This window comes from Halteromyces radiatus (assembly GCF_025201355.1).
Source record: "Halteromyces radiatus strain CBS 162.75 chromosome Unknown BX664scaffold_8, whole genome shotgun sequence".
Taxonomy (NCBI): Eukaryota; Fungi; Mucoromycota; class Mucoromycetes; order Mucorales; family Cunninghamellaceae; genus Halteromyces; species Halteromyces radiatus.
This window is the reverse complement of record NW_026251694.1, coordinates 507,509-530,779: the sequence shown is the minus strand read 5'-3', so window position 1 is coordinate 530,779 and position 23,271 is coordinate 507,509. Positions and strand designations below refer to the sequence as shown.

At 33.0% G+C, this 23,271-nt stretch overlaps 7 protein-coding genes across 7 annotated transcripts; 4 read left to right on the top strand and 3 right to left on the bottom strand.

Annotated features, from left to right (window-relative positions):
* Positions 1–17: 17 nt before the first annotated feature.
* On the bottom strand, positions 18–3,924 carry BX664DRAFT_340513 (uncharacterized protein). Its single transcript, XM_051546838.1, has 11 exons — positions 3,126–3,924; positions 2,493–3,036; positions 2,285–2,426; positions 2,193–2,223; positions 2,072–2,126; positions 1,854–1,995; positions 845–1,788; positions 623–776; positions 428–529; positions 275–363; positions 18–198 (listed from the first exon to the last, which is right to left on the bottom strand). Exons 1-11 carry the CDS (start codon positions 3,824–3,826, stop codon positions 79–81), a joined length of 3,024 nt encoding a protein of 1,007 aa, XP_051397034.1. The 5' UTR covers positions 3,827–3,924; the 3' UTR covers positions 18–78.
* Positions 3,925–4,065: 141 nt separating this feature from the next.
* Positions 4,066–6,689, bottom strand: BX664DRAFT_302244 (T-complex protein 1 subunit delta). The gene is made up of 10 exons (XM_051542421.1): positions 6,416–6,689; positions 6,291–6,343; positions 6,124–6,213; positions 5,952–6,060; positions 5,738–5,880; positions 5,376–5,636; positions 5,074–5,310; positions 4,764–5,002; positions 4,312–4,660; positions 4,066–4,210 (listed from the first exon to the last, which is right to left on the bottom strand). The coding sequence occupies exons 1-10, from the start codon at positions 6,522–6,524 to the stop codon at positions 4,196–4,198; spliced, it is 1,605 nt and encodes a 534-aa protein (XP_051397033.1). The 5' UTR covers positions 6,525–6,689; the 3' UTR covers positions 4,066–4,195.
* A 95-nt stretch (positions 6,690–6,784) lies between these two features.
* BX664DRAFT_380595 (T-complex protein 1 subunit epsilon) lies at positions 6,785–9,036 on the top strand. The gene is made up of 6 exons (XM_051548910.1): positions 6,785–6,940; positions 7,038–7,098; positions 7,177–7,341; positions 7,414–7,612; positions 7,691–8,477; positions 8,558–9,036. The coding sequence occupies exons 1-6, from the start codon at positions 6,821–6,823 to the stop codon at positions 8,861–8,863; spliced, it is 1,638 nt and encodes a 545-aa protein (XP_051397032.1). The 5' UTR covers positions 6,785–6,820; the 3' UTR covers positions 8,864–9,036.
* Positions 9,037–10,544: 1,508 nt separating this feature from the next.
* Positions 10,545–11,929, top strand: BX664DRAFT_268491 (kinase-like domain-containing protein; the record flags this gene model as incomplete). The annotated part of the gene is made up of 6 exons (XM_051540998.1): positions 10,545–10,678; positions 10,749–10,830; positions 10,883–11,138; positions 11,216–11,594; positions 11,657–11,791; positions 11,860–11,929. The coding sequence occupies 6 exons, from the start codon at positions 10,545–10,547 to the stop codon at positions 11,927–11,929; spliced, it is 1,056 nt and encodes a 351-aa protein (XP_051397031.1).
* A 145-nt stretch (positions 11,930–12,074) lies between these two features.
* On the top strand, positions 12,075–15,172 carry BX664DRAFT_340504 (aconitate hydratase). The gene is made up of 8 exons (XM_051546837.1): positions 12,075–12,206; positions 12,274–12,529; positions 12,603–12,620; positions 12,716–13,012; positions 13,106–13,284; positions 13,347–14,051; positions 14,132–14,644; positions 14,722–15,172. Exons 1-8 carry the CDS (start codon positions 12,171–12,173, stop codon positions 15,082–15,084), a joined length of 2,367 nt encoding a protein of 788 aa, XP_051397030.1. The 5' UTR covers positions 12,075–12,170; the 3' UTR covers positions 15,085–15,172.
* Positions 15,173–16,375: 1,203 nt separating this feature from the next.
* BX664DRAFT_235323 (uncharacterized protein) lies at positions 16,376–17,802 on the bottom strand (the record flags this gene model as incomplete). The annotated part of the gene is made up of 3 exons (XM_051540174.1): positions 16,376–16,739; positions 16,923–17,522; positions 17,609–17,802. Coding segments are annotated over 3 exons (1,158 nt in total), but the record flags the coding sequence as incomplete, so codon positions are not given.
* A 2,253-nt stretch (positions 17,803–20,055) lies between these two features.
* On the top strand, positions 20,056–21,634 carry BX664DRAFT_269059 (phosphatidate cytidylyltransferase; the record flags this gene model as incomplete). The annotated part of the gene is made up of 7 exons (XM_051541033.1): positions 20,056–20,210; positions 20,280–20,419; positions 20,483–20,624; positions 20,700–20,904; positions 20,961–21,220; positions 21,299–21,389; positions 21,458–21,634. The coding sequence occupies 7 exons, from the start codon at positions 20,056–20,058 to the stop codon at positions 21,632–21,634; spliced, it is 1,170 nt and encodes a 389-aa protein (XP_051397028.1).
* Between the last annotated feature and the right edge of the window lie 1,637 nt (positions 21,635–23,271).

Below are 23,271 nucleotides of genomic sequence, written 5' to 3'. Positions count from 1 at the left end.
AAAATAAAAAAAGGGAATAAAAGGAAAAAAAAAACAACTTTTATTGTACATAAAATTAGAATTCCGGTATCGTTTCATCTACGCATCAACAGGAGACACTGAAGTCAAAGAGTCTATCCTATCCTTTCTAATATAAACCAAAAAGTATGGGTTTGCTTTTTGCCCTGATGTATTCTTGAAGATTTCGGATTCTGCAACCTAATAAACGATAATAAAAAAAAAAATAAGAATAACCATATGCTGTCCTTTTTTTTTTTTTTCTTCTTATTGTTACCTTTGTGACTTTAGAGTCATTGAATTGCCACCAATGATCTTTTTCATGATCAAGAATATACAACCAATAGTGTCCATATTCAGCTTCACCTATAATTTAGAAATAAAAGATTCAGTACGTGATAAAGTTTTGTTATTTTTTTTTTTTGTTTACCTTGATGAATAAATACAGCATGCAGTACGTATGCACAATCTGTCAAATCATCATATTCGTGTTTTATTTTCAATTCATACTCTTTGGCCTTCTTCATGGTTTCTAAATACAAATATATATATATATGTATGTTAATAATTAGATATTAGTAAAAATCGCACCAAGTTGGTTTCAGCTTTTTTTTTTTCTCTTTACCTTCAAGTCTGATACTAGCTGATAATGCTTCCTTCTTTAAACCAATGATAGCATCTTCATATCGACTGGAGTCATTATAAGGAGTATCAAATTTGTATCCTTTCAAAATATCGGCAGTAATATCAAGCATAGCAGGAATAGGTAACTTGGTAGACTAGAAGAAGGAAAAATTAATAAGTATTCTTTTTTTTTTCTTCTTCTTTCTTTCTCTTCAATACTTACCTTTTCTTCAGCTAGAATTTCAATAGTTCGACGACATTGCATCAATTTCTTTTGCCAATGGACCACATTTGCACGACGAGAAGCCAAAGTTTCAAAATTGCTATCAAGATACCTGTCCAAATAGATTGTCTTGTCAAATTGTACAAAGGCATGGGATTTGTAAACTTGAGAAGTAACCCTATTGAATTGTACCCTTTGAACCTGAATTTGTAACACTGGAGGAAATGATCGAACAGATACTTCCCGTACAGCTTCTTGTCCACCTTGGAAATTTTCCACTTGAGCCGCAAAAAAGTATTCATTCAGTCCATCATAAAGATTCTTGCCTGCTGCTGCATCTACAATCACATGAGAGAATTCTTCTTCTTGGATTTTTTGAATAATCTTCGTAGTCTTGGTGTCCTTGTAAGATAAAATCTGTCGTGCCTTGCCATAAAAAAGATCACGGATCATGTCCCTTGTTTGCTCCATATTTTCCGTTTCTTCTGGTTTTAGTGCCGCTTCTACCAAATACATCACATTACCCATGCATTCTGTCACATCTTGTTGCGTCCCTAACATCATCATATTCATATCGTTAGTCTTCTTTGGAGGTACTGGTGGTGGAGGTAGTGGTGATTGTTGAAGAGTAGATTTTATCGTAGACGTTGGTTGTTGTGTTTTTTCATCATTGGAAACGGTTTCACATGTTGATACTGGGTTGTTACCATGTAAATTGCCTTCGTCATCAGATTCCTTTTTGCTTTCTACAAGAGTACTAACCGATTCTTCCATGGATGAGTTACTATCTTTGACTTCAGTATTGTAAGATCCAGTTTTTTCAACAGTTGAGCTTTCTTCCTTTTCGTTAAGTAGTGCCATCTTCGCCAATTCCATATCCGGTGCTATTTCAGTAGCATTTGTGTTCCCAAGTTGCATAAACAAGTCCCTAAGAAGACCAACAACTATATATAATATGATTAGGAAGAGTTAGACGGTACTGATATTTCTGGTGTATTATTCTACTTACATTTTTTGGCTCTTCTGACTTCTTTTTGATCCACTTCAATACCACCAATTTTCTTGATTTGCCAATCAATCTTATCCTCGTTTTCCACATAATCATCCTTGTTGATGATTGTATTCCTGAAAGGAAGAAGAGTGTAATAATACTAGGCAAAGTAAAAAAAAAAAAAAAAAAATTCATAACGAAGATTCCCGAAAAAAAGTATTTTTTTTTTCTTATACCTGTAATAAACTGTTCAGATAGCAAGTATTTCCAATGTTCGTCAATCCCACAGGTCTAAATAATATGCGAATCTAATTAGTAGTCTATTTATTCTTCTTGTATCATGTATAAAAGACTTACGAGGTTTTAATCAAATCGTTTACATTAAGTTCTAGAAGTAAAGGAAGAGGATAGAATAAATTACTTATGATTCTATAATAATGTAATCTTACCATTGTTATTGCCTAATATTTGTTGTGTATTGGGTGATCCATTTTTCTCCAGATACTGTAATAACTTGGTACTTTTCCTTGATTCACCGATAATACGTAGTTTTTCGTCATGAATGACCTTTTGTTGAGGATAATCTTGTGTCTAAACCAAAAGAACAAAAGATGAATTACTAATTCTCCTCATACCGGTGTTTCTCTTTTTTGTTACCTTGTATTGATGAGCAGCTAAAAGAGTTTCATCTTCAATATCCTTTTGAGCACCAAAATGTTGATAAGCATTGTTGACATCGTTGTCACTAAAATACCCTTTACTGCGTTCAATTGTCACTCCAAGTTGTAAAACGTCACCACCCTTGATATCAGTAATATGACTCAAAGCACCTAGCAATTCGTACAAATTATCAGGTTGTTCTTGTACCAATTGATGATAAGCCCAAACGATCAGTTCATCCGAAGCCAAACTAGTAACACCTAATGTTTTACAATAGTCATCTAATCCGTGGTTATTACTACTTCGATTCCCATGTTCAACACTGTCTTGACATCCCAAAAAGTCATTTAATATCACAGGCGCCGCAATAGGACAATTTTTTTCGGATACATTCATACGTTGATTGGTAGTTGATGCAATTTCAAGAAGAGATGCTGTTAATTCTTCTTGTATCATATATAATCGTTCGTTATCCACTTGGGCAGGTGCCATAAAGTATCCATTTTCATATCTAAATCCAATAATGCTCAATAATCGAGTTCTATGGTTTGTAGTAAAAAAAAAAAAAAATGCAAACGAATTATTTTTTTTTTCCTTTTAGCCAATTCTATTCTAATATATCTATCTTACGTTGTTTTATCCAATCCAATCCGTTCCATAAAATGATAATTTTGTGTATTAATATTGCGACGAGTGTTTTCGAGTAAATCCTTGATATATATTTGACATGTTGACAGTGTACTTGATACGGTAGGTTTGAGAGCTTTTTGTTCAGTAGTATCTAGATATGTTCGTATCATAGGACGGTTCGACGACAGTTCTTGTAAGAGATCATCAGGTAAGATGGGCTTCTGGAGAGTAAATTTGACCTGAGTATTGCATCCGCAACATTGGTATACTTGAGTGGAAATGTTGGGCAAAGAAAAGGTATGATAGTGATGAGTCATATAACCAGGTTCTGGACAAGTATATCGATAGTGAGATGTAGAAATATGAAACCAATAATGGCAGATATGACAAATGAATCTGGATGACTGACTTGATGCTTGAGTTGTTGTAGATATTTGGTTTTCTTTGTCTAAGGTCGAATCAAGTATTAGATCACTAGTATTCTTATTATTTATAAGACTGGGTGTGTTGATAGTAAAAGCTGCACATTGACGAAGGTCGTGTATATGTGTTGAAGGAGGAGCTTGGTATTTATTCAGTAATGCAGCTGGTGTCCAAACAGTTCGTTGCGAATTGTTTCTGTCGTCCTGAGAGTCGTTCATATTTCGATAAGGATTGTTGCTTCGAGGAGGTAAAGAGGGAAGTGATTGTTGTTCAACCATGATATTATCCTTTATAGTTAAAAAAAAGAAAAAGAAAAGAAAACCAAAACAATAATAACAATAACAACAATAATAAAGAAAAGAAGGTGACAAAAAACGAAAGAAAGGAACAAAGTGAATAACAATAAAAAAAAAAAAATTACGTTAGCCAACTTCCGGAGCGTGAAATTCGATTCCTGCTCACAAACCACTATATTAAAAAAAAACAAAAAAATTTCTCTTCAGAAGTAGAAAATGAATTGATTTGGAAATGTAACCTATGCTAATAGTCATATATGTATATATTTTATTTTTCAAAACATTGGTAACTACACTAAAACTGAAAAGTGAAAAAAAGACCAGGCAAATCCCCCCCTCTAACTAAATCATTTATCGACTTTGGACCTATTGGAAAAGAGAAAAAAAAAATATAAATAAAATAATCAGTATAAAAAACGAAACATATATTACATTTTTTTTCTTTCTTTTTTTTTTTTTGTTATTACCAAATCATCAATTTTCAAAATCATTTTGACAGTTTCAGAAGACAACTCAAGAGCACTGGTACTAACAAGTAAAGGTTGAATAACATTTTCTTCGAGGATATTACTGATAGTTCCTTTCTTGACATTGATACCAGCAGTCTTATCACCACAAGCATGTTTGTTTCGCAATTCAGTCACAATAGAGATAGGGTTCAAACCAGCATTTTCGGCTAATGTAGTAGGGATTACTTCTAGAGCTTCAGCAAATGCTTGGAAACAATATTGTTCCATACCATGAAGAGTTTTTGCATAATCCATGAGTTTTTGAGATACTTCAATTTCAGGAGCACCACCACCAGCAATCAAATATCTAATAATAATAATAATAATAATAATAATAATAATAAATATATATATGAAGAATTCCATTTCAAATCATCATCTTTTTTTTTTTTTTTTTTTTGAAAACTTACTTTTTCTTTACAAGACAGCGTACTACACAGAGAGCATCATGGAGAGAACGATGTGATTCTTCCAATACCAAAGAGTTTGCACCACGGCATAAAACAGATACAGTTTTACCAGTATTCTTCATTCCAGTGACCTTAACAACACGAGCTCCAGCAGAGTCCACTTCTTCAATCAAATCAGCATAACCAAGTTTATCTTCGGTAAATGATTCTACATCAGCCACAGGTTTACATCCAAGAGACTAAATAATATAATAATAATAATATATATCAATATGATAACAACTTATATCAATATTTTACACTGAATTACCTTGGCAATGAATTCAATTTCATCACGTTCTACATCCTTAACAACCATAATCTTCAATTTGGCTAAAAAGTGCAAAGAAAGTTCATTGACAGCATCACGAAGAATCGATTTTTGAATCAATAATACATTGCATCCACTTTTTTTAATCTTCTTGCACATATTCAAAAGGTATTGTCTTTCTTCTTTCAAGATCTTATCCATTTGTCGATAATCATTGACAACGATTTGATTTTCCATCTACCAAACAAAGTAAAAAAAAAAAATAGTTAGTACAACGAACAAAAAGTTTCCTTATTATTTACATCAGGTTTAGGTGCAGACAATTGGAATTGAACTAAACCAATCTTGGCTTTTTCAATACGAGTAGGACCACCAGCACTTTTGACCACATTTTGATTTAAAACCAATCCATCCACAAGTTCGGTATCATCAATAGTTCCACCAACCTTCTTGACCACACGAACATCATTCAAATTGACATTATTACTGACAGTGGGATCAATGACACGTAACACAGCATCAACAGCAATAGGTGCAAGTAATGATGAATATTGAGATACAATCTATTAATAAAAGAAACAAAAAAAAGAAAAAAAAAAGAAAAAGTGAATTCTCTTATTCATGATTATAGAATTTTTCAAATGATTTTTTTTTTTTTTTTTACCTTCGAGTTGAGAGAAGTAGAAGCAGCACGTAATAAGGATTCACGATCAGACAAATCAACAGGTGTAGCCATTTCAGTAAGGAAATCTACTGATTTTTGTGCAGCGCGTTGGAAAGATTCAGCAATAGTAGTAGGATGAATACCTAATGAATATAAATATAATATATTAATAATCATAAAAATCTTTCTTTATCCTATCATTATTTGTATTTACCTTTGCTAAGCATCTTTTCAGCAGCAGAAAGTAGAGAACTACATAAAACAACCACTGAAGTTGTACCATCACCAGCTTCAACATCTTGTGCAGCAGATAAATCAACAAGCTATATAATAAAAAAAAATAAGAAAAGAATTCAAGATAGGTAGTTCACTTTTATAAGACTTACCATCTTTGCAGCAGGATGTAATACGGCCATATGTTTCAAGATCGTAGCCCCATCGTTTGTAATAACTACTTCTCCTGTACCAGTTTGAATCTATTATAAAAAAATAAAAATAAATAAATAAATTATCAGGTACGTTTTTAAATGAGATGGAAGTAGATCTAATTTACCATCTTATCCATTCCACGAGGACCTAAAGAAGTACGGATGGCATCACCAACAGCTATATAAAAAAAAATTAGATGAGTCGCGTGTTTTGTTAGGAAGCCCGACTTTTTTTTTTTTCATCACATACCTTTAGCAGCAATAATATTACTCAATCGTACTTCTGTAGGCTTTTCCTTATCTTGAAAACTTGTGTTAGCTTTGGGAGTAGCCTTTGCTGGAGTTGCCACTTGAGCCATGGTAAATTATATAGAGTAATCTAAAATGAAAGGAGGAAGAGAGAAAGATGAAAGAAATAAAAGACGTAACAGAGCTGTCAAAAAAGAAATTGGGAGAAAGAAAAAAAAAATTACCACTTGAGACGTCACTCAACCCACTCCGACACCAACAAAACGGAAAATGAGAGAGGAGTGAGTGAGAAAGAGAGAGAGAGAAAAAAGTTGGAAGTCAAAAAAATAATTACTGTTTGGGTCTCCTTCTCTTTTCTTTTCTTTTCTTTTCTTTTTTTTTTTTTTTGTTCATTCTCAATCATACCATGGCCACCAATATTGATCCTAATTCTGCTGTTTATGCTACTGATGAATATGGTCGTCCTTTTATCATTCTTCGTGAAGGTCAAAAGAAGGCTCGAGTTAGTGGTATTGAAGCCATTCGTGTAAGTTCCAAACGAGATGACGCGTTTTTGATCCAACGAAATAAAAAAGATGATGATAATAACTTACCTTTATTTTTATTTTTTTTTAACTATTTAGTCTCATATTTTAGCTGCAAAAACAGTGGCTAATATCATCAAAACCTCTCTTGGTCCACGAGGTAATATATATATATATATATATATATAGATGGGTTGGATTGTCATTTGACAGCTGATCTTTATTTTTATTATATTAGGTTTGGATAAGATCTTGATCTCTCCTGATGGCGAAATTACTGTTACCAACGATGGCGCTACTATTTTGGATCAAATGGAAGTAGAACATCAAATTGCAAAGTTACTTGTTCAATTGTCAAAATCTCAAGATGATGAAATCGGTGATGGTACCACTGGTGTTGTTGGTAAAGTCTAAAAAAAAAAAAAAATTGAAAAATGGTCAAATAATTAACGCATTCTTAAATATGTATATATAGTACTTGCTGGATCTCTCTTAGAACAATGTGAAGAATTGTTGGACAGAGGTATTCATCCTATTCGTATTGCTGATGGGTTTGAACGTGCCTGTAAGGTAGCTGTGGAACATTTGGACAAGATATCCGATACCATTGAATTTGACAAACAAAATGTAGTCAACCTCAAAAAGACTGCCAAGACCAGTCTTGGTAGTAAAATGTAAGTATATATATATATATAAAAGGATATTCGGAATGAGAAGGTTTTAATAGGATTATTATTATATTATTATTATAGTGTCTCCAAATGTCATGATCAATTTGCTGATATTGCTGTCAATGCTGTTTTATCTGTGGCTGATTTGGAACGCAAAGATGTTGATTTCGAATTAATCAAAGTGGATGGCAAAGTAGGTGGATCATTACAAGATACATTATTGGTACAAGGTGTTGTTGTGGATAAAGATATGTCACATCCTCAAATGCCTCGTGAAATCAAGGATGCCAAACTCGCCATTTTAACCTGTGCCTTTGAACCTCCTCGACCCAAGACTAAACACAAGTTGGATATTACTTCAGTTGAAGAATATGAAAAATTACAAGCTTATGAAAAGGAGAAGTTCCAAGATATGATTCAAAAAGTCAAGAACTCTGGTGCTAATTTGGTTATTTGTCAATGGGGCTTTGATGATGAAGCTAATCACTTGTTATTACAAAATCAATTACCTGCTGTTCGATGGGTTGGTGGTCCTGAAATTGAATTGATTGCTATTGCTACCAATGGTCGTATTGTCCCTCGATTTGAAGATTTATCTCCTGAAAAGTTGGGTAATGCTGGTGTCGTTCGTGAATTGGCTTTTGGTACAACAAAGGATCGTATGTTGGTAATTGAAGATTGCGCAAATAGTCGTGCTGTTACTGTCTTTGTCCGTGGTGGTAATAAGATGATCATTGATGAAGCCAAACGTTCTCTTCATGATGCTATTTGTGCTGTTCGCAATTTGGTTCGTGATAACCGTGTGGTTTATGGTGGTGGTGCTGCTGAAATCAGTTGCTCTCTTGCTGTCTCTAAAGTGGCTGATGAGGTAACAAAAAAAAAGATGTATTTTAATAGTAGTATTTGCAATTTATATATATTCACTCTTTTTTTTTTATTTTCTTTTAGATTTCTTCTATTGAACAATATGCTATGCGTGCATTTGCTAATGCATTGGATGCTACTCCTTTAGCTTTAGCAGAAAACTCTGGTCTTTCTCCTATTGAAACTTTGGCATCTGTCAAGGCTCAACAAGCTACTACTGGAAATCCTCGTCTTGGTGTTGACTGTTTGTACAAGGGCTCTAATGATATGAAAGAACAACATGTTTATGATCCTCTTATCTCAAAGCGACAACAATTCCTTCTTGCTACACAACTGGTCAAGATGATTCTCAAGATAGATGATGTGATTATGTCTGGTCCTGAACAATAGATTACCAATCACAAATTTCCTCAATACATACATAATCACAAGATATAGTTTTACATTCTTTTTCCTTTTTTCTTTCTTTCTTTATTTCTGTGTCTTATTCTTTTTGTTCATACTGATGTTTTTTTTTTTATACTGATTACAAGTCAAATAAAGAAAAAAAAAATTGATCTTCTACTGGTTGTCCTTATTTGAAAAAAATATGAAAGTGACGGGGTTTGAAAGCATGAAAATTTTCCAATCTGTTACAATTGCAAAGCGCAAAATCTGCGAATAGTATTTTTTTTTTTCTTCCATTTTTTTTTGTCTTCAAAACTTTATTTCTGGTTTATCTTTGTGTGAAGATCTTTATTGAAACAATTCTTATAAACACCACAAACTTTTGGTAAAGAAGCCTATTTGAAATATTTAAAACTATCTATTTACAAGATTAACCATTATCTTTTTTTCTTTCTTTCTTATATTGACAACGTCATTCTCACAATTCAGTCCGTTTATCTCCTCACGAAAGCTCCTGTCAGTATTCCACTAAACAAATATAGCTTGCTATTGGTCAATGGAAGGAATAACTACTTCACCAACATCAATAAAGGACACTGAAAGATCTAAAAAGGATACCAGTCACCGGTCAAGAGTCTCAACTAGTCCCAAATCTGAACGAAAAAGTACATCCTCCAAGCGAAGGCGAGACGACCACGACAATATAGACGATTATGACGACGAAGACAACGATTATCACCATAGCTCCAAGCGTCGATATCGGGGTCATGATGACCATGGAAAGAATAAAAGTCATTATCAAGATGAAAGGCGATCAACGCATCATAGGGATCGACGTTATGATTCAAGCAGACGACATGAACGAAGCAGCAGACATAGACACCATTCAAGTCGCGACAAACGAAGTAGTAGTAGGGGAAGGACAAGCAGTAGAAAAGATAGACATTCGAGCGATCGAGACAGGCGTCACAATTCAAAATCATCGACACATGATAGTAGAAGGTCAACTGGAAATCATACAAATGTCAATTCTACAACAGTATCATCATCATTATCATCATCAACATCAACAGTACCTGTATCAACAATGACTTCATCATCATCTATATCCGCTTCATCTTTACCGCCACCTCCTCCACCACCACCTTTAGCTCCACCTTCTCCTCCGCCTCCTCCACCTGCATCGAATTCCATTATCTCAGGAAAAAACGCCGGCGTAGCATCATTTTTTCCTGAGAAACCAGAAACAGAAGTGTCAATGAAACAAGATATATCAACAGATCCATATTATCAATATTCATCAAGGCAGCCGCAAGTAACTCAACATCACCTATATCCTCAACAACAACAGCAACAACATCAACAATTGTCACATACTCAAGATGAATGGAGTTACTATGGCGACTCGGCTACAGCATGGGATTATACAGCACAACAACAATATAATCAATACCAAGCATCCTACTACAACCAGCAAGCAGCTGTCTCAAATCAATCACTATATTACGGTCAACATTATTATAATGGAAATCAACAAGACACGTCTTCATCATCCTATTATTCTTCATTACCACCACCACCACCTCCACCGCCAACACAACCATCACTAGCAGATGATTCATCATCATCATCACCACCGCCACCACCACCACCACCACCTCCACCATTGACGTCTTCTATGCCCATGTCTATTAATGAACAAGAATCTATCGCGATATCTTACAAACCCTTGGAGGAAATAGGTTATCCCTATCCTACTTTTGAAGATCCAGCAACATTATATGAAAAAGTTGGTCAAGTTGGGGAAGGAACTTATGGGTAATAAACAAACAAAATTTGATATGATATATGTAATCAACGTCACTGACTTTTTTCTTATTTTTTATAGAAAGGTATACAAGGCACGAAATTGTAAGACTGGACAATTGATGGCATTAAAACGAATAAGAATGAAAACTGAAAAAGAAGGAGTAAGTGGTGTAGATCTAATAATTGATGATTCTAATCTTTCATCTTCTTTAGTTTCCAATTACAGCGATGCGGGAGATCAAATTATTACAAAAGTTGAAGCATGAACGTATCGTTCGATTACAAGAAATTCTGGTTTCCAAAGGATCAGTATATATGGTACTGGAATATATGGATCATGATTTATCTGGAATATTAGGTCATCCTGAATTTAGATTTGAACCTGCTCATACCAAGTCATTGACAAAACAGATATTACAAGGATTAGCCTATCTTCATCAAATGGGTATTCTTCATCGTGATATGAAAGGTAAAAAAAAAAAAAATAGAAGAAAGAGTAGTTATATTGATGATGATAGAAAATTAACATGGTAATTATTGTAATAGGATCCAATTTACTTGTAAATAATAAAGGTGAATTGAAAATTGCAGATTTTGGACTAGCAAGAATATTTCAGAAGAATCGAGCTGGAGATTATACCAATCGCGTCATCACTCTTTGGTACCGACCTCCTGAATTATTACTTGGGGCAACATCATATGATACTTCAGTAGATATCTGGGGAGTAGGATGTATCATGATGGAGTTTTTTATCGGAAAACCAATCTTCAACGGTACAGACGAAATCTCTCAATTAGATACTATTTATCAAGTCATGGGAACTCCAACAAAAGATATTTGGCCATCCATTGAGGAATTACCTTGGTATGAACTGGTACGACCAAAGGAACATTATGAAAATGTATTTCGTGATACATACAAAAAGTAAGTATTGAAAAAAAAAGAAAGAATCAATATAATTTATTTTTTTTTTTTTTTTGTTGTAGTACACTCACACCTGGAGCTTTAATATTAGCTGAAGCCCTTTTATCTATGGATCCAAAGAATAGACCTACAGCTGCAGAGGCATTGGAATTTGATTATTTTAAAACGGAAGAACCTGAAGCTCTTTTACCAGCAAAGTAAGTAGATGCAAAAAAAAAAAAAATCATCGGATCTTAATTGCTCATTATATAATAAATTTCATTAGTTTATTGAATATAGCTGACGATTGGCATGATTTTGAATCAAAACAGCGTAGACGGTTGCAAGCTATTTGATGGATCAAACATTTTATCATCTCCGCAGCTGATCCGTTTTTGGTAATCTTTTTTTGATCATCCATCTCTTTCTGCCTGTCATCACAGACATTACATTTTTTTATCTTGATTCTTTTTTTTTCCCGCTTTTCTCCCTTTATTCCTACTTTTTATTTATTTTGCTTACCTTTCCCTTCTCTCTCTCTCTCCCCTTGTCCTTTCTTCCAATCTTTTCCTTACATTATACAAAAGAAATAAAAATATGGTCTCTGCATTCTTATCTTGTACTACTAGAAAGGTAATATTTTCTCCACGTCAAAAGTTACTCTCTATCTTACCCCATTTATAACTCTTATTATATATAGACTGGATTGACTTTGAAGCAACAAGTGGCTTTACATAGTGTACGCACTTTTGCTAGTTTTACTAATCCTGTTGTTGAAAAGGATTGTCGATCTATCACTCCTCCTTATACCAAGTTGAACAATAATCTCAACAAGGTGAGACGTATCTTGAGCAATCGTCCCTTGACTCTTGCTGAAAAGATCGTGTATTCTCATTTGACCAATCCTGAAGAAACTGTACCTGTACGTGGTGAAACTTATTTGAAATTATCTCCTGGTAAAGTATATATATCTATGAATGATATTTATAAAACTAGATGCTGATATCTTTTTTTTTTTTTTTTCGTTAGATCGTGTTGCTATGCAAGGTAAAAAAAAAAAATAAATAAACTATTTAATATATAAACTTCCTTTATCATACATGTATTGAATGGATTATTTATTACGTTATATATAAATATAGATGCTTCTGCACAAATGGCCTTGTTACAATTCATGTTATCTGGCATGTCCACCACAGCTGTACCTTCCTCGATTCATTGTGATCATTTGATTGAAGCCTTTGCTGGAGCTGACAAGGATGTAGAAACCTCAATCAAGAATAACAAAGAAATATTTGACTTTTTGGAATCAGCAGCGAAAAAGTATGGTATTGCTTTTTGGAAACCTGGAAGTGGGATTATTCATCAAATTGTCTTGGAAAATTATGCTGCTCCTGGTGGTTTGATGCTTGGTACAGATAGTCATACTCCAAATGCAGGTAAATGAGATTTTTTTTTTTTTAAAAAAAAAGGGAAAGAACAAAAGAGAAAAAAAAAAAAAAAAAAGAAGGAAACTAATGAGTATTCTATAGGTGGTTTGGGTATGATTGCTATTGGTGTTGGAGGTGCTGATGCTGTAGATGCTATGGCTGCTATTTCTTGGGAATTGAAGGCTCCTAAAATTATTGGTGTTAGATTGACTGGTCAATTACAACCCTGGGCAAGTCCAAAGGATGTTATTTTGAAGCTGGCTGGTGATTTAACTGTTCGTGTAAGTTGATAAAAAAAAAAAAAGAAAAATATCATTAAAATAGATTTATATATATTTATTAGGGTGGTACTGGACATATTATTGAATATTTTGGACAAGGTGTTGAAACATTATCTTGTACTGGTATGGCTACTATTTGTAATATGGGAGCTGAAGTGGGTGCTACTACTTCATTATTCCCTTATACTCATCGTATGCGATCTTATCTCAAGGCTACTGGACGATCTCAAGTTGCTCAAGCTGCTGATGCTAATGCTCACTTTTTATGTGCTGATGAAGAATCTTCTTATGATAAAGTAATAGATATCAATCTCTCCGAAGTAGAACCTCACATCAATGGACCTTTTACACCTGATCTCAGTACGCCTCTCAGCAAATTCAAAGATTTTATTAAACAAAACAACTGGAAGGACGAATTATCGGCTGGTCTGATTGGTAGCTGTACCAATTCTTCTTATCAAGATATGTCTCGTTCTGCTTCCATTGCTCAACAAGCCGCTGATGCTGGTATTTCCGTCAAATCAAATTTTTTGGTGACTCCTGGATCTGAACAAATCCGTGCTACTATTGAACGTGATGGTCAACAAGCTGTATTTGAACAAGCTGGAGCTCAAGTCTTGGCCAATGCTTGTGGTCCTTGTATTGGTCAATGGAATCGTACTGAAGAACAAGGTGAAGAAAATGCCATTATGACCTCTTTCAATCGAAATTTCAAAAGTCGTAATGATGGTAATCCCAAAACCATGAACTTTTTAGCTGCCCCTGAAGTAAGTGTTAGTTTTTTTTTTTTTTTTTTTTTTTTTTTTTTTTTTTTTACTGATTTTTTTTTTCGAAATATATATGATAGATTGTCACTGCCATGTCTTTTGCTGGAAAACTTTCTTTCAATCCAATGACTGATAGTTTGATAGATAAGAATGGTAAGCCTTTCCAATTTCAACCTCCTATTGGTGATGATCTTCCTGGACAAGGTTTTGAAGCTGGTCGAGCAACCTATGAACCACCCTCCCCTACACCTACTCCAGATAACTCTGTGAACATTGTGGTCAATCCTACTTCTAATCGTTTACAAGTCTTGGATGCCTTTGAGCCCTGGAATGGTGAAGAATTCAAGGATATCCGTGTACTTGTCAAAGTCCAAGGCAAATGTACCACTGATCACATCTCAGCTGCTGGTCCTTGGTTGAAATACAAGGGTCATTTACAAAATATTGCTGAAAATACCCTGATTGGTGCACAAAATGCTGATAATGGCAAGGTCAATTTGGTTCGTGATATTACAAAGAATACAGATGGTACTATTCCCGAAGTGGCCAAGAGTTATAAGGATCAACACATTGCTTGGACAGTGATTGCTGATGTAAGTAATTTCTTTTTTTTAAAAAAAAAAAAATTTCACTGTTTAATTCTTTTTTTTTTTTTTTTTTTTTTTGGAAGCATAACTATGGTGAAGGTTCTGCTCGTGAACATGCTGCTCTTCAAGTACGATACTTGGGATGTCCCCTCATCATCTCTCGTTCATTTGCTCGTATCCATGAAACCAATTTGAAGAAACAGGGGGTACTTCCATTGACATTTGCAAATGAAAAAGATTGGGAATTGATCTCAGGTGGGGATGTGATTGAAACATCGGGTGTCAAGGATATTGCTCCTGGAAAACCTGTACAATTATTGGTGACCAAGATGGATGGATCAAAACTGACCATTGATGCTAAACATACCATGAGTGCCGATCAAATCGAATGGTTCCAAAAGGGTAGTGCTTTGAACTTGATCAAGGAAAAGGTCGGATCTGCTTAGACCTTATTACAATTGTTTTAATTTAGTTGACATTTTTTGTTGTAGATTAGTCATACCCTCTCTGTTGTGAATACTAGACATGAGGTGATCTTTTTTTTTTTGTTATTTTTGTTTTAATGATTTCTTGAAATAAATACTTTTACATATTATGATAATTCATTATGATAGTTAAAAAAAAAGAGAGTAACCATCTTTTTTTATTATATATATAATACATAAAAGAGAAGAGAAGAAGGAAAAAAAAATACAATTGGAAAGAGTAATTAGAGACTAAAAACTACAGTGGGATACATAATTAGATAAATAACAAACGATAAATAGTAATAATAATAATAATAACAATAATAATAATAATAATAAACAAAAAAAAAAAAAAAAAAAAAAAAGGAGGAGAAATCTGAAAAGCCATCGATATAAATAAACCAATATCTATCTATTCAATCACCAGAGTCCCTATCAGTATATCATTGACCATATCCATGATTGATCTGCCTTGAAAATGATGTTGATAAGCCTGCCACTGTAACGTCAACGATAACCTGAGTTCCTGCTCAAGCTGAAGTTGTAAATCAGAAGGAATGCCATATACCTTGTAAGCCAAATGATCCACCGCATATTGTAATAGGGACTGAACGATCAATAGGCGAATCAGTTGATCAGCCAAATTGCCACCACCACCTTTTAGTTTTGATTCCATACTTGATTCTACTGGTGACATCGTCCTTGGTTTTGTTGTTGATTCAAAGTAGAAAGGTGATACTTGCTCTAAAAGCTGTCGATCAGCCGGTGCCAAATCCCATATACAGTTTCGAACCTTTTCCATCACTGATCGTAGTTGCTGCTTTGTTCCAAACCGCTGCGTTGGTTCGTCAAGATAAGAATTCATTTCATGACTATCCATGGTTGTCATGCCAAAATCATCGACATATCGTATCATAGCGTATATTAGAGTCCTAGCTGCTATCAGTTGTTGTACATAGATATTCATTGTATCGACTTGAGAAGATGTTGGAGGTGCATGAGGGATTTTGGCCATATGTTTTCCAAAAAAGCGAGTACGTCCTTGTTGATCATAATAACAATGAGCTCTAATAAAGAATTGTACAATGCTGGAGTTGAGAATGCCAAGATAATAGTGTTCCAAAGGAGTTGGGGTCGAAGTTGAATGTGGAGAACAAGATGGTGATAATAACAATGATGATGATGATGATGATAAACCGGTATCATCCGTATGTTCACTGTCTTCTTGATGTTTGACAGTGAAATACATACATTGATTGGTGACACATCGTTGTTGCTGATCCATAAAAAACCTTTGCCGTGGCTGTGTTCTACTAAAGTAACCAAAGTTGATCGGATGTACAAGTTTCACTCCAATGTTCATTCCACATTTGTTGAAATGACACCATGCCAATTCCTTATCCATTTGTCCAGGTTGCAATGCCAGTCGTGCTTCATGTAAATATTGATAGAGAGCCGAAGATTTATCCAAACGACTAGCACCTTCTTTGTCCACCAGAATCATAGAGTAAAAAGAGTCGTCAATGTTATTGTTGTCCCGCCCATCGAATGGCACATAGGCTTCAGCTGGTGAGTTTTCCTTTTTTGTCAGTCGCAGAGGATCCCTAGGTGACCAAAATTGTACTTCCTTACAACTTGTTGCCAATGGTGATGACGATAAAGAGGATGAAGATGAGGATGACGGTGATAATGCTGAAGGTGTAGAAGAAGTAGACAAAGTAGACGATATTGGGTTGGGATCAACGATGCTGTCGATACTAGGGTTTACACTATCACTACGATTTGACGACGCAGTAGAGGAAGAAGATCGTGAAGACGGAGTAGAAGATTTGCCATTCCAATAAAAGACGGGTCGAAGCCATTCATCACAACATGCTTTTCCAAAAGTATCTAGAGCCCATTGCGTACGTACCACTAGTGCATAAACAGGATTTGTATTTGGACCACGATGCCACACGAGAGGAGTTTGTGAACCCTTGACACCACGTTCACCATCACAGATCCGAGGATAATCACGAGTCAATGCCATAAGTTGATCAGAAACAGCAGATGTGGGAGATAAATAAGCAAAAGATCCATGCATTGTTGTCATAAGTAATTCGATATCGTCAGTCATTGTGAATTTGTATTTGATCAAAGGGTTTTGAGATTCTAAATGATGTCGATCGAAATGCTGATAATCATATAAAATTTCTGTCAATGTTGATTTCCTTGATAAGTGCCGTAGAAACATTACTTGTCCACTTTGATGATGATTCTTCGATATTATTTTTCCATTCATATTGCCAATCATATGAGATTGTTGTTGTCGTTTACACAATCGAAAGATAAGAGAATCCGTTTGTACTTTGGGCCATACTTTGTAAGGTTCAAATTGAAAAAAGTCCAATAATTGACAATGTGTCCATATCCATTTTCTATTAAAAAAAAAAAAAAAAAAAGAAGAAGGTTAATTTGCCTATTCCATTGATTGACATAGTCATATATATATATATATACTTACCTAAGATTTTCAGCAAATTCTAATACAGTCCACTGACTTGGAGTAATAAAGCATAACTGACCACATAGAGGATCACAACGTTGAAGACAGAGCCACATAAAGTACATATATGCTTGAGTACCTTTGCCAGCTAGATATCGATCATCATAGAGAGCTTTGTCAGGATCATTGACAAATCCAGTTTTTCGAATCATATATGGGGGATTGGTGACAACATAATCAAAGACAAGCTGAGATGGATCACGTAATCGTAAAAGTTGTCGTCTTTCCCAAGCCTTGTCTTTGGTAGTGTATGGGTTGGCATCCAAGTCGAGTCGTAATGTATCGTTCCGAAATAATGATAATCGGCCAATAGAAAAGTTTTGGAAAGAGGTACCAAGCGAGAGACCTTGTTGATAAAATGGGAACATATGTACCATAATGTTGAGTTTTCCAAGTTTGTAAGCAAATGGGTCAATTTCAACTCCCCAAATGGTTTCTGGTAGTTGAGCAAGAATGTATTTCAGAGAATCACCATTGTTCCATAGATTATCATGTCTTTTTGTTGCTTCAATCATTCTTGTCAAATATTCGCATAAAAAGGCACCAATACCCATACATGGATCAAATACACGAGGAAGAAATGGAGTAGATGGAAGAAAATCAGTATCAAAGATAGAATCCTGTTGTTTCTTTGTATAAAAGTTGTGATTATTGAGACAAAGAGACCACATGAACCGTACGACACTTTGAGGTGTATAAAATTGTCCGTGATCTTTTTGATGCTGAATAGCCACAGGTTGTAAAAGATGAGTAGTATAGAATTGAGTCAAAACAGTGTCGATAAGATCCAAAGTTTTGAATTGTTGAAATCCATTAGATATCAATCGTTGTCGAAGATCAATAACAATGTGATCACGGTATTGCCAATGATACCAAGTAAAAAGATCATCTGCAGAACTAGCAACATCATCACCGCAAGCAAACAATCCCATATAATCATCAAAAGGATTTTCTTGATAATGTTTTGTAGTAGTATTCTTGATCAAATCATGAAAGACAAGTTCTATCAAACCAAGATAAATGGCCATAAAACCAGTCATCAAGCAGTAAATATCAGCAGCTATAAAGTCGGTAGGTGTTTTGATATTATCTTGCACTTGATATAAAAATGTATTGACAGCCAATAAAGGAACACTGGGTATATCATTCACTATGTATATATCAAATAAGGTTAGTATCCCAGTCGAAATGTTTATATTTTAATTTTAATTACCAGATTTTTGTTGTTGATGCAATAATTTATACCAAACATCCATTTTGACATTTGTCAGCATAGTACCGAGAATATCAATGACTATTTGAGCACAAGCATCAGTCATTCCTCCAATTGTAAGATTATCAATAGTAGATTCCGTTGAAGTATTTATAGGTAATAATAAGTCAGGTTTATCCAGCATAGCTTCATGATCTCGTTTGATACTTCTTGAAGGACTAGGCATAGGTGAATGTAATAAAGGTATGGACACATTAGAAATAAGTGGCGGTGAAGGAGAAGATTGAGGAGATTGTGGCGCAAGAGATCTCAGTGAAGAAAGAGTAGATTGAGTAGACAAGTTGAGGTCGAGCATTACAACATGGTCAAAATAAAAATAAAATAAAAATAATTTAAAGATCTCGAAGGAAAGAAAAAAAAAGAAAAAGGAAGGAAAGAAAAGGAGTGAAGATAAAGTATATCAATAATGAGTGAATAACGAGAAAAAAAAAAAAAAAAAAAGAATGAAAGAAAAAAAAAATCACCAGAACACATGGGTTCAAAAAAAAAAAAATCATCACCATGAATGAATTCGATCCCAGCGTGTCAATGAAAAAGAAATAAGAGAATTATAAAAAGAACATTTAAAATGATAATTCATCCAATACTGTATTTTGACAGCAGTTGATTTACTATTTTATTTATTGGCCCTGAAATTTTTTATTTATATTTGTTTGTTTATACTAATTGAACATATTATGTCATTTGACCCTGATTATATTATAATAATAATATTTACCTAGGTGATTTGATAGGTTTGAAAAATCAAAAAGAAACCCATTTCTTATATTATTCATATGATTAATAATTTAAAAAGTTAGAATACAGTAAATAATAATATTATATATATATATAATAAAGAAAGGATTTTGACATAAAAGTAATAAAACTCACAATATTCTGCATTATCTTACCAAGAAAGGAATTATTTACGAAATATTCATTCTCAGCTTTTTTTTTTGTATCCCCCAACAAAAAAAAATTTTCATCTTTTTTTATATGTATATATATTTCAAGGATGTCAAAGAAATCAGTCAAAAAACAAATAACAATGGATGAAGAACCTTCTGAAAAGTCTACTATTCTATTAATGAATGAAAAACCAAAGAAAAAGTGGCAAAATATGTGGATACGAACTCTTTATACTATTTTGATGATCGCTTCTTTCTTTTTTGTTCTTGCTTCTGGTTATATTTGGTCTATTATTGGTGTCCTCTTTATTACAGTTATGGTTTATAATGAAGTAGTTCAAATTGCTTGTCTTGGTGCACAGGAACAAAGTATTCGTTGGTTTAAAACTATGAGCTGGTAAACTTTTATATCTATATTCTATAACACCTTTTTTAAAAAAAATTTATCATATTCTTCTTATTTTAGGTACTTTTTAATAACTACAGAATATTTTTTATATGGTGAATCTATTATTTATTATTTTAATGAAATCATTATGGTTGATTCCTTTTTGATTCCATTCGCAACACATCACCGTTTTATTAGTTTTATGTTATATGTTATTGGTAAGTTTTATTTATCATTTGATAAATAATATTCATTTTTTTTTTTTTTTTTTTTTGTGATAGGATTTGTATTCTTTGTAGTGAATTTACGGAAAGGACAATATAGAGTACAAATGTCTCAATTTGGTTGGACTCATATGGCTTTATTCTTGATTGTGGTTCAAAGTCATTTCATTGTAGATAACATATTGGAAGGATTAATATGGTAATCAACAAAAAAAAAAAAAAAAAGGTATCATTTGAAACATAAAAATAATGACTTACCATTTATATTCATCAGGTTTGTTTTACCGGTTGCTCTTGTTGTTTGTAATGATGTATTTGCCTATCTTTGTGGTTTCTTCTTTGGTCGAACCCCTCTTATTCAATTAAGTCCAAAGAAAACAGTAGAAGGCTTTGTGGGTGCACTATTTTGTACTTTAGCACTTGGCTTTGGTGCTTCTACATTCCTCAAACAATTTGATTACATGATATGTCCAGTACAGGTAATATATATATATATAAAAGGAAGCATTGATTAACAATAATTATTGATTGATAGGATTTGGGTGCTTCTGCTTGGTCTGATATATCTTGTGATCCCAAAAATCCTGTTTTTAGATCTGTCCCTTGGGTATTACCAGATGCTATTCAATATGCTATCAAGTATCTCACTCATCATGATATTCGTCAAATATGGATTGCTCCTATTCAACTTCATGCTATCGTCATGGCCTGTTTTGCTTCATTGATTGCTCCTTTTGGTGGATTCTTTGCAAGTGCTGTCAAACGTGCTTTCAAAATCAAGGACTTCGGAACTATGTAAAAAAAAAAAAAAAAAAAAAAAAAAAAGGTAATCAAAGAAAACAGTACTCATTAGTAAAATCGATTTTGTATTAGTATACCAGGACATGGTGGTTGGACCGATCGTATGGATTGTCAATTCTTGATGGGTTTCTTTTCTTATATGTATTATCATAGTTTTATCAAGGTGAAAAAACAATTTAATTTGAAAAGTACGACATGTTATTCATTCTTTTTTTTTTTTTTTTCCTGTAGAAATATTATATGACGGTGGGTAGTGTGCTGACACTGGTGATCAACAATATGACAAACAAGGAAAAAGTAGAACTACTAGAACGTCTACAATTATATTTGATAAATCAAAACATTTTGGAATCAAGTCAAACTCCTCCAACGTTATTGGAAAAAGTGCAACAGTATTTTGGTAGTTAATTGATTTTTTTTTATATTATTATTATTATTTTATTTATTAACGCAAAACAGTCGATATCTCTTTGTTTTACATCGTATTTTATTTACTATATTATCCATTGTCAAGCTATCGATCGTCCTTGCCATTTTTTATTTTATTTTAATATACATACCTATCTATCCTATAAAAGATTATTTTATTATACCATCCATTATTAAAATAAAATCATACTTTTTATTATCATTTGTTATTGTCATCCACTATTATCCATATCATTCATCTATTCATCCCATCGCCATAAAAGAGGTATCATCATCAAAAGTAAGGAAGAAAGAAAGTATTATTATTTTTGTTTTCATTGAAAAATAAAAATTATCTGCTATAAGTATAAACTATCTTCTTTTTTTTTTTTTTGATTTGATATTAATATATTAGAATGGTTGCATTCTTTGTATGCGGGTGGGGTAAGGGTTTTTCGCCTACTCTTTTTTTTTTTATTCGTTTATGTTATCTTCGACTAGTTTATTATTATTATCATTTAATAATAGTTTAATCCATATCATCATTATGATCTTATTATTATTATTATTTATTCATCTATTCAACTTTATTAAAATCATAAGTGTTTCCATAAATGGTATAACTTCAAAGTCCGGTCTCAATGTGGGGTGTGTTTGGATCAAAAAAAAAAAAAAAGGTCTGGAGGTTCCAATCTCAAAAAAAAAAGTTGGTCGAGATCAAAAAAAAAGTCTGGGAGATTGAAAAAAAAAATTGTTGGAGACAATGGAAAAAAAGTTGGACCAAGCTCTGACAAGAAAAAAAAAGTTCGCGCACTTCACCTTTTTTTTTTCTTTTGCATTTTTTTACTTTTTTTTTTTACTTCTCTTTTTTTAATCAATGACTCTTTTGAACATTATAAGTTACCATTATACATTACTTTATTAATCTATATTATATATTTAAAAGTCACTCTTTATATATATTATACTTACTCTATACTTATTCTTTCTTCTTCTTCCTCTTACTCTTTCATATTATGAACTAATCTATTTTTGTTTTATTTTTTTTTTCTGTTTTACTCTTTATATAAAGATACAGTAGATAGATATATGAAGAAATATACAATAGGATTAACTGGACATATAACAAGTTTTCTATTGGACAAAAGAATAGCAAGTTAGAGAAAAAGTATCCAACTCTTTGTAATGGAAATTACTTTATTTAATAGTTTAGTCTTTTAGTTATAGTGTTTTATATTATATTTTCATTTAAATAAAATCATATTTTTATTATCATTTGTTTATTATATTGTCATTTCACTATTACTTATCTATTTGTCCTCGATCATCATCATTATCAAAAGGAGTAATAAGAAAGAATGATATATTATTATTGTATTTTCACTAAATAATAATAATAATAATAAAACTATTGTAGAAACAAGATTCATATACACATCAGTATCTACTATTTCATTTCATACGTTACGTTCATCATTTTAAGCATATATATTCTCTTATTATCAATCATCATCATGACAATAGCAACTTATACCTGTATACTGTTGATTGTTCGTCTTTTCTCTTAACGAAAATAACGATGTCATTGATCAATTGCTTGGATTCAGCTGTCATTTAATTTATTTAAGGAACCAGGT

Coding starts and splice junctions, on each gene's coding strand:
- BX664DRAFT_302244 (XM_051542421.1), bottom strand. CDS start 6,524: ATGGCTCAAGTGGCAACTCCAGCAAAGGCTACTCCCAAAGCTAACACA. Junction 5,311..5,375: donor TGTCTGCACCTAAACCTGAT/GTAAATAATAAG, acceptor TTTGTTTGGTAG/ATGGAAAATCAAATCGTTGT. Junction 4,661..4,763: donor CGCTGTCTTGTAAAGAAAAA/GTAAGTTTTCAA, acceptor TATTATTATTAG/ATATTTGATTGCTGGTGGTG.
- BX664DRAFT_340513 (XM_051546838.1), bottom strand. CDS start 3,826: ATGGTTGAACAACAATCACTTCCCTCTTTACCTCCTCGAAGCAACAAT. Junction 1,996..2,071: donor ATCTGAACAGTTTATTACAG/GTATAAGAAAAA, acceptor TACTTTGCCTAG/TATTATTACACTCTTCTTCC. Junction 364..427: donor TGCTGTATTTATTCATCAAG/GTAAACAAAAAA, acceptor TCTAAATTATAG/GTGAAGCTGAATATGGACAC.
- BX664DRAFT_380595 (XM_051548910.1), top strand. CDS start 6,821: ATGGCCACCAATATTGATCCTAATTCTGCTGTTTATGCTACTGATGAA. Junction 7,342..7,413: donor TGGTACCACTGGTGTTGTTG/GTAAAGTCTAAA, acceptor ATGTATATATAG/TACTTGCTGGATCTCTCTTA. Junction 7,613..7,690: donor ACCAGTCTTGGTAGTAAAAT/GTAAGTATATAT, acceptor TTATTATTATAG/TGTCTCCAAATGTCATGATC.
- BX664DRAFT_340504 (XM_051546837.1), top strand. CDS start 12,171: ATGGTCTCTGCATTCTTATCTTGTACTACTAGAAAG. Junction 14,052..14,131: donor ACTTTTTAGCTGCCCCTGAA/GTAAGTGTTAGT, acceptor TATATATGATAG/ATTGTCACTGCCATGTCTTT. Junction 14,645..14,721: donor CTTGGACAGTGATTGCTGAT/GTAAGTAATTTC, acceptor TTTTTTTGGAAG/CATAACTATGGTGAAGGTTC.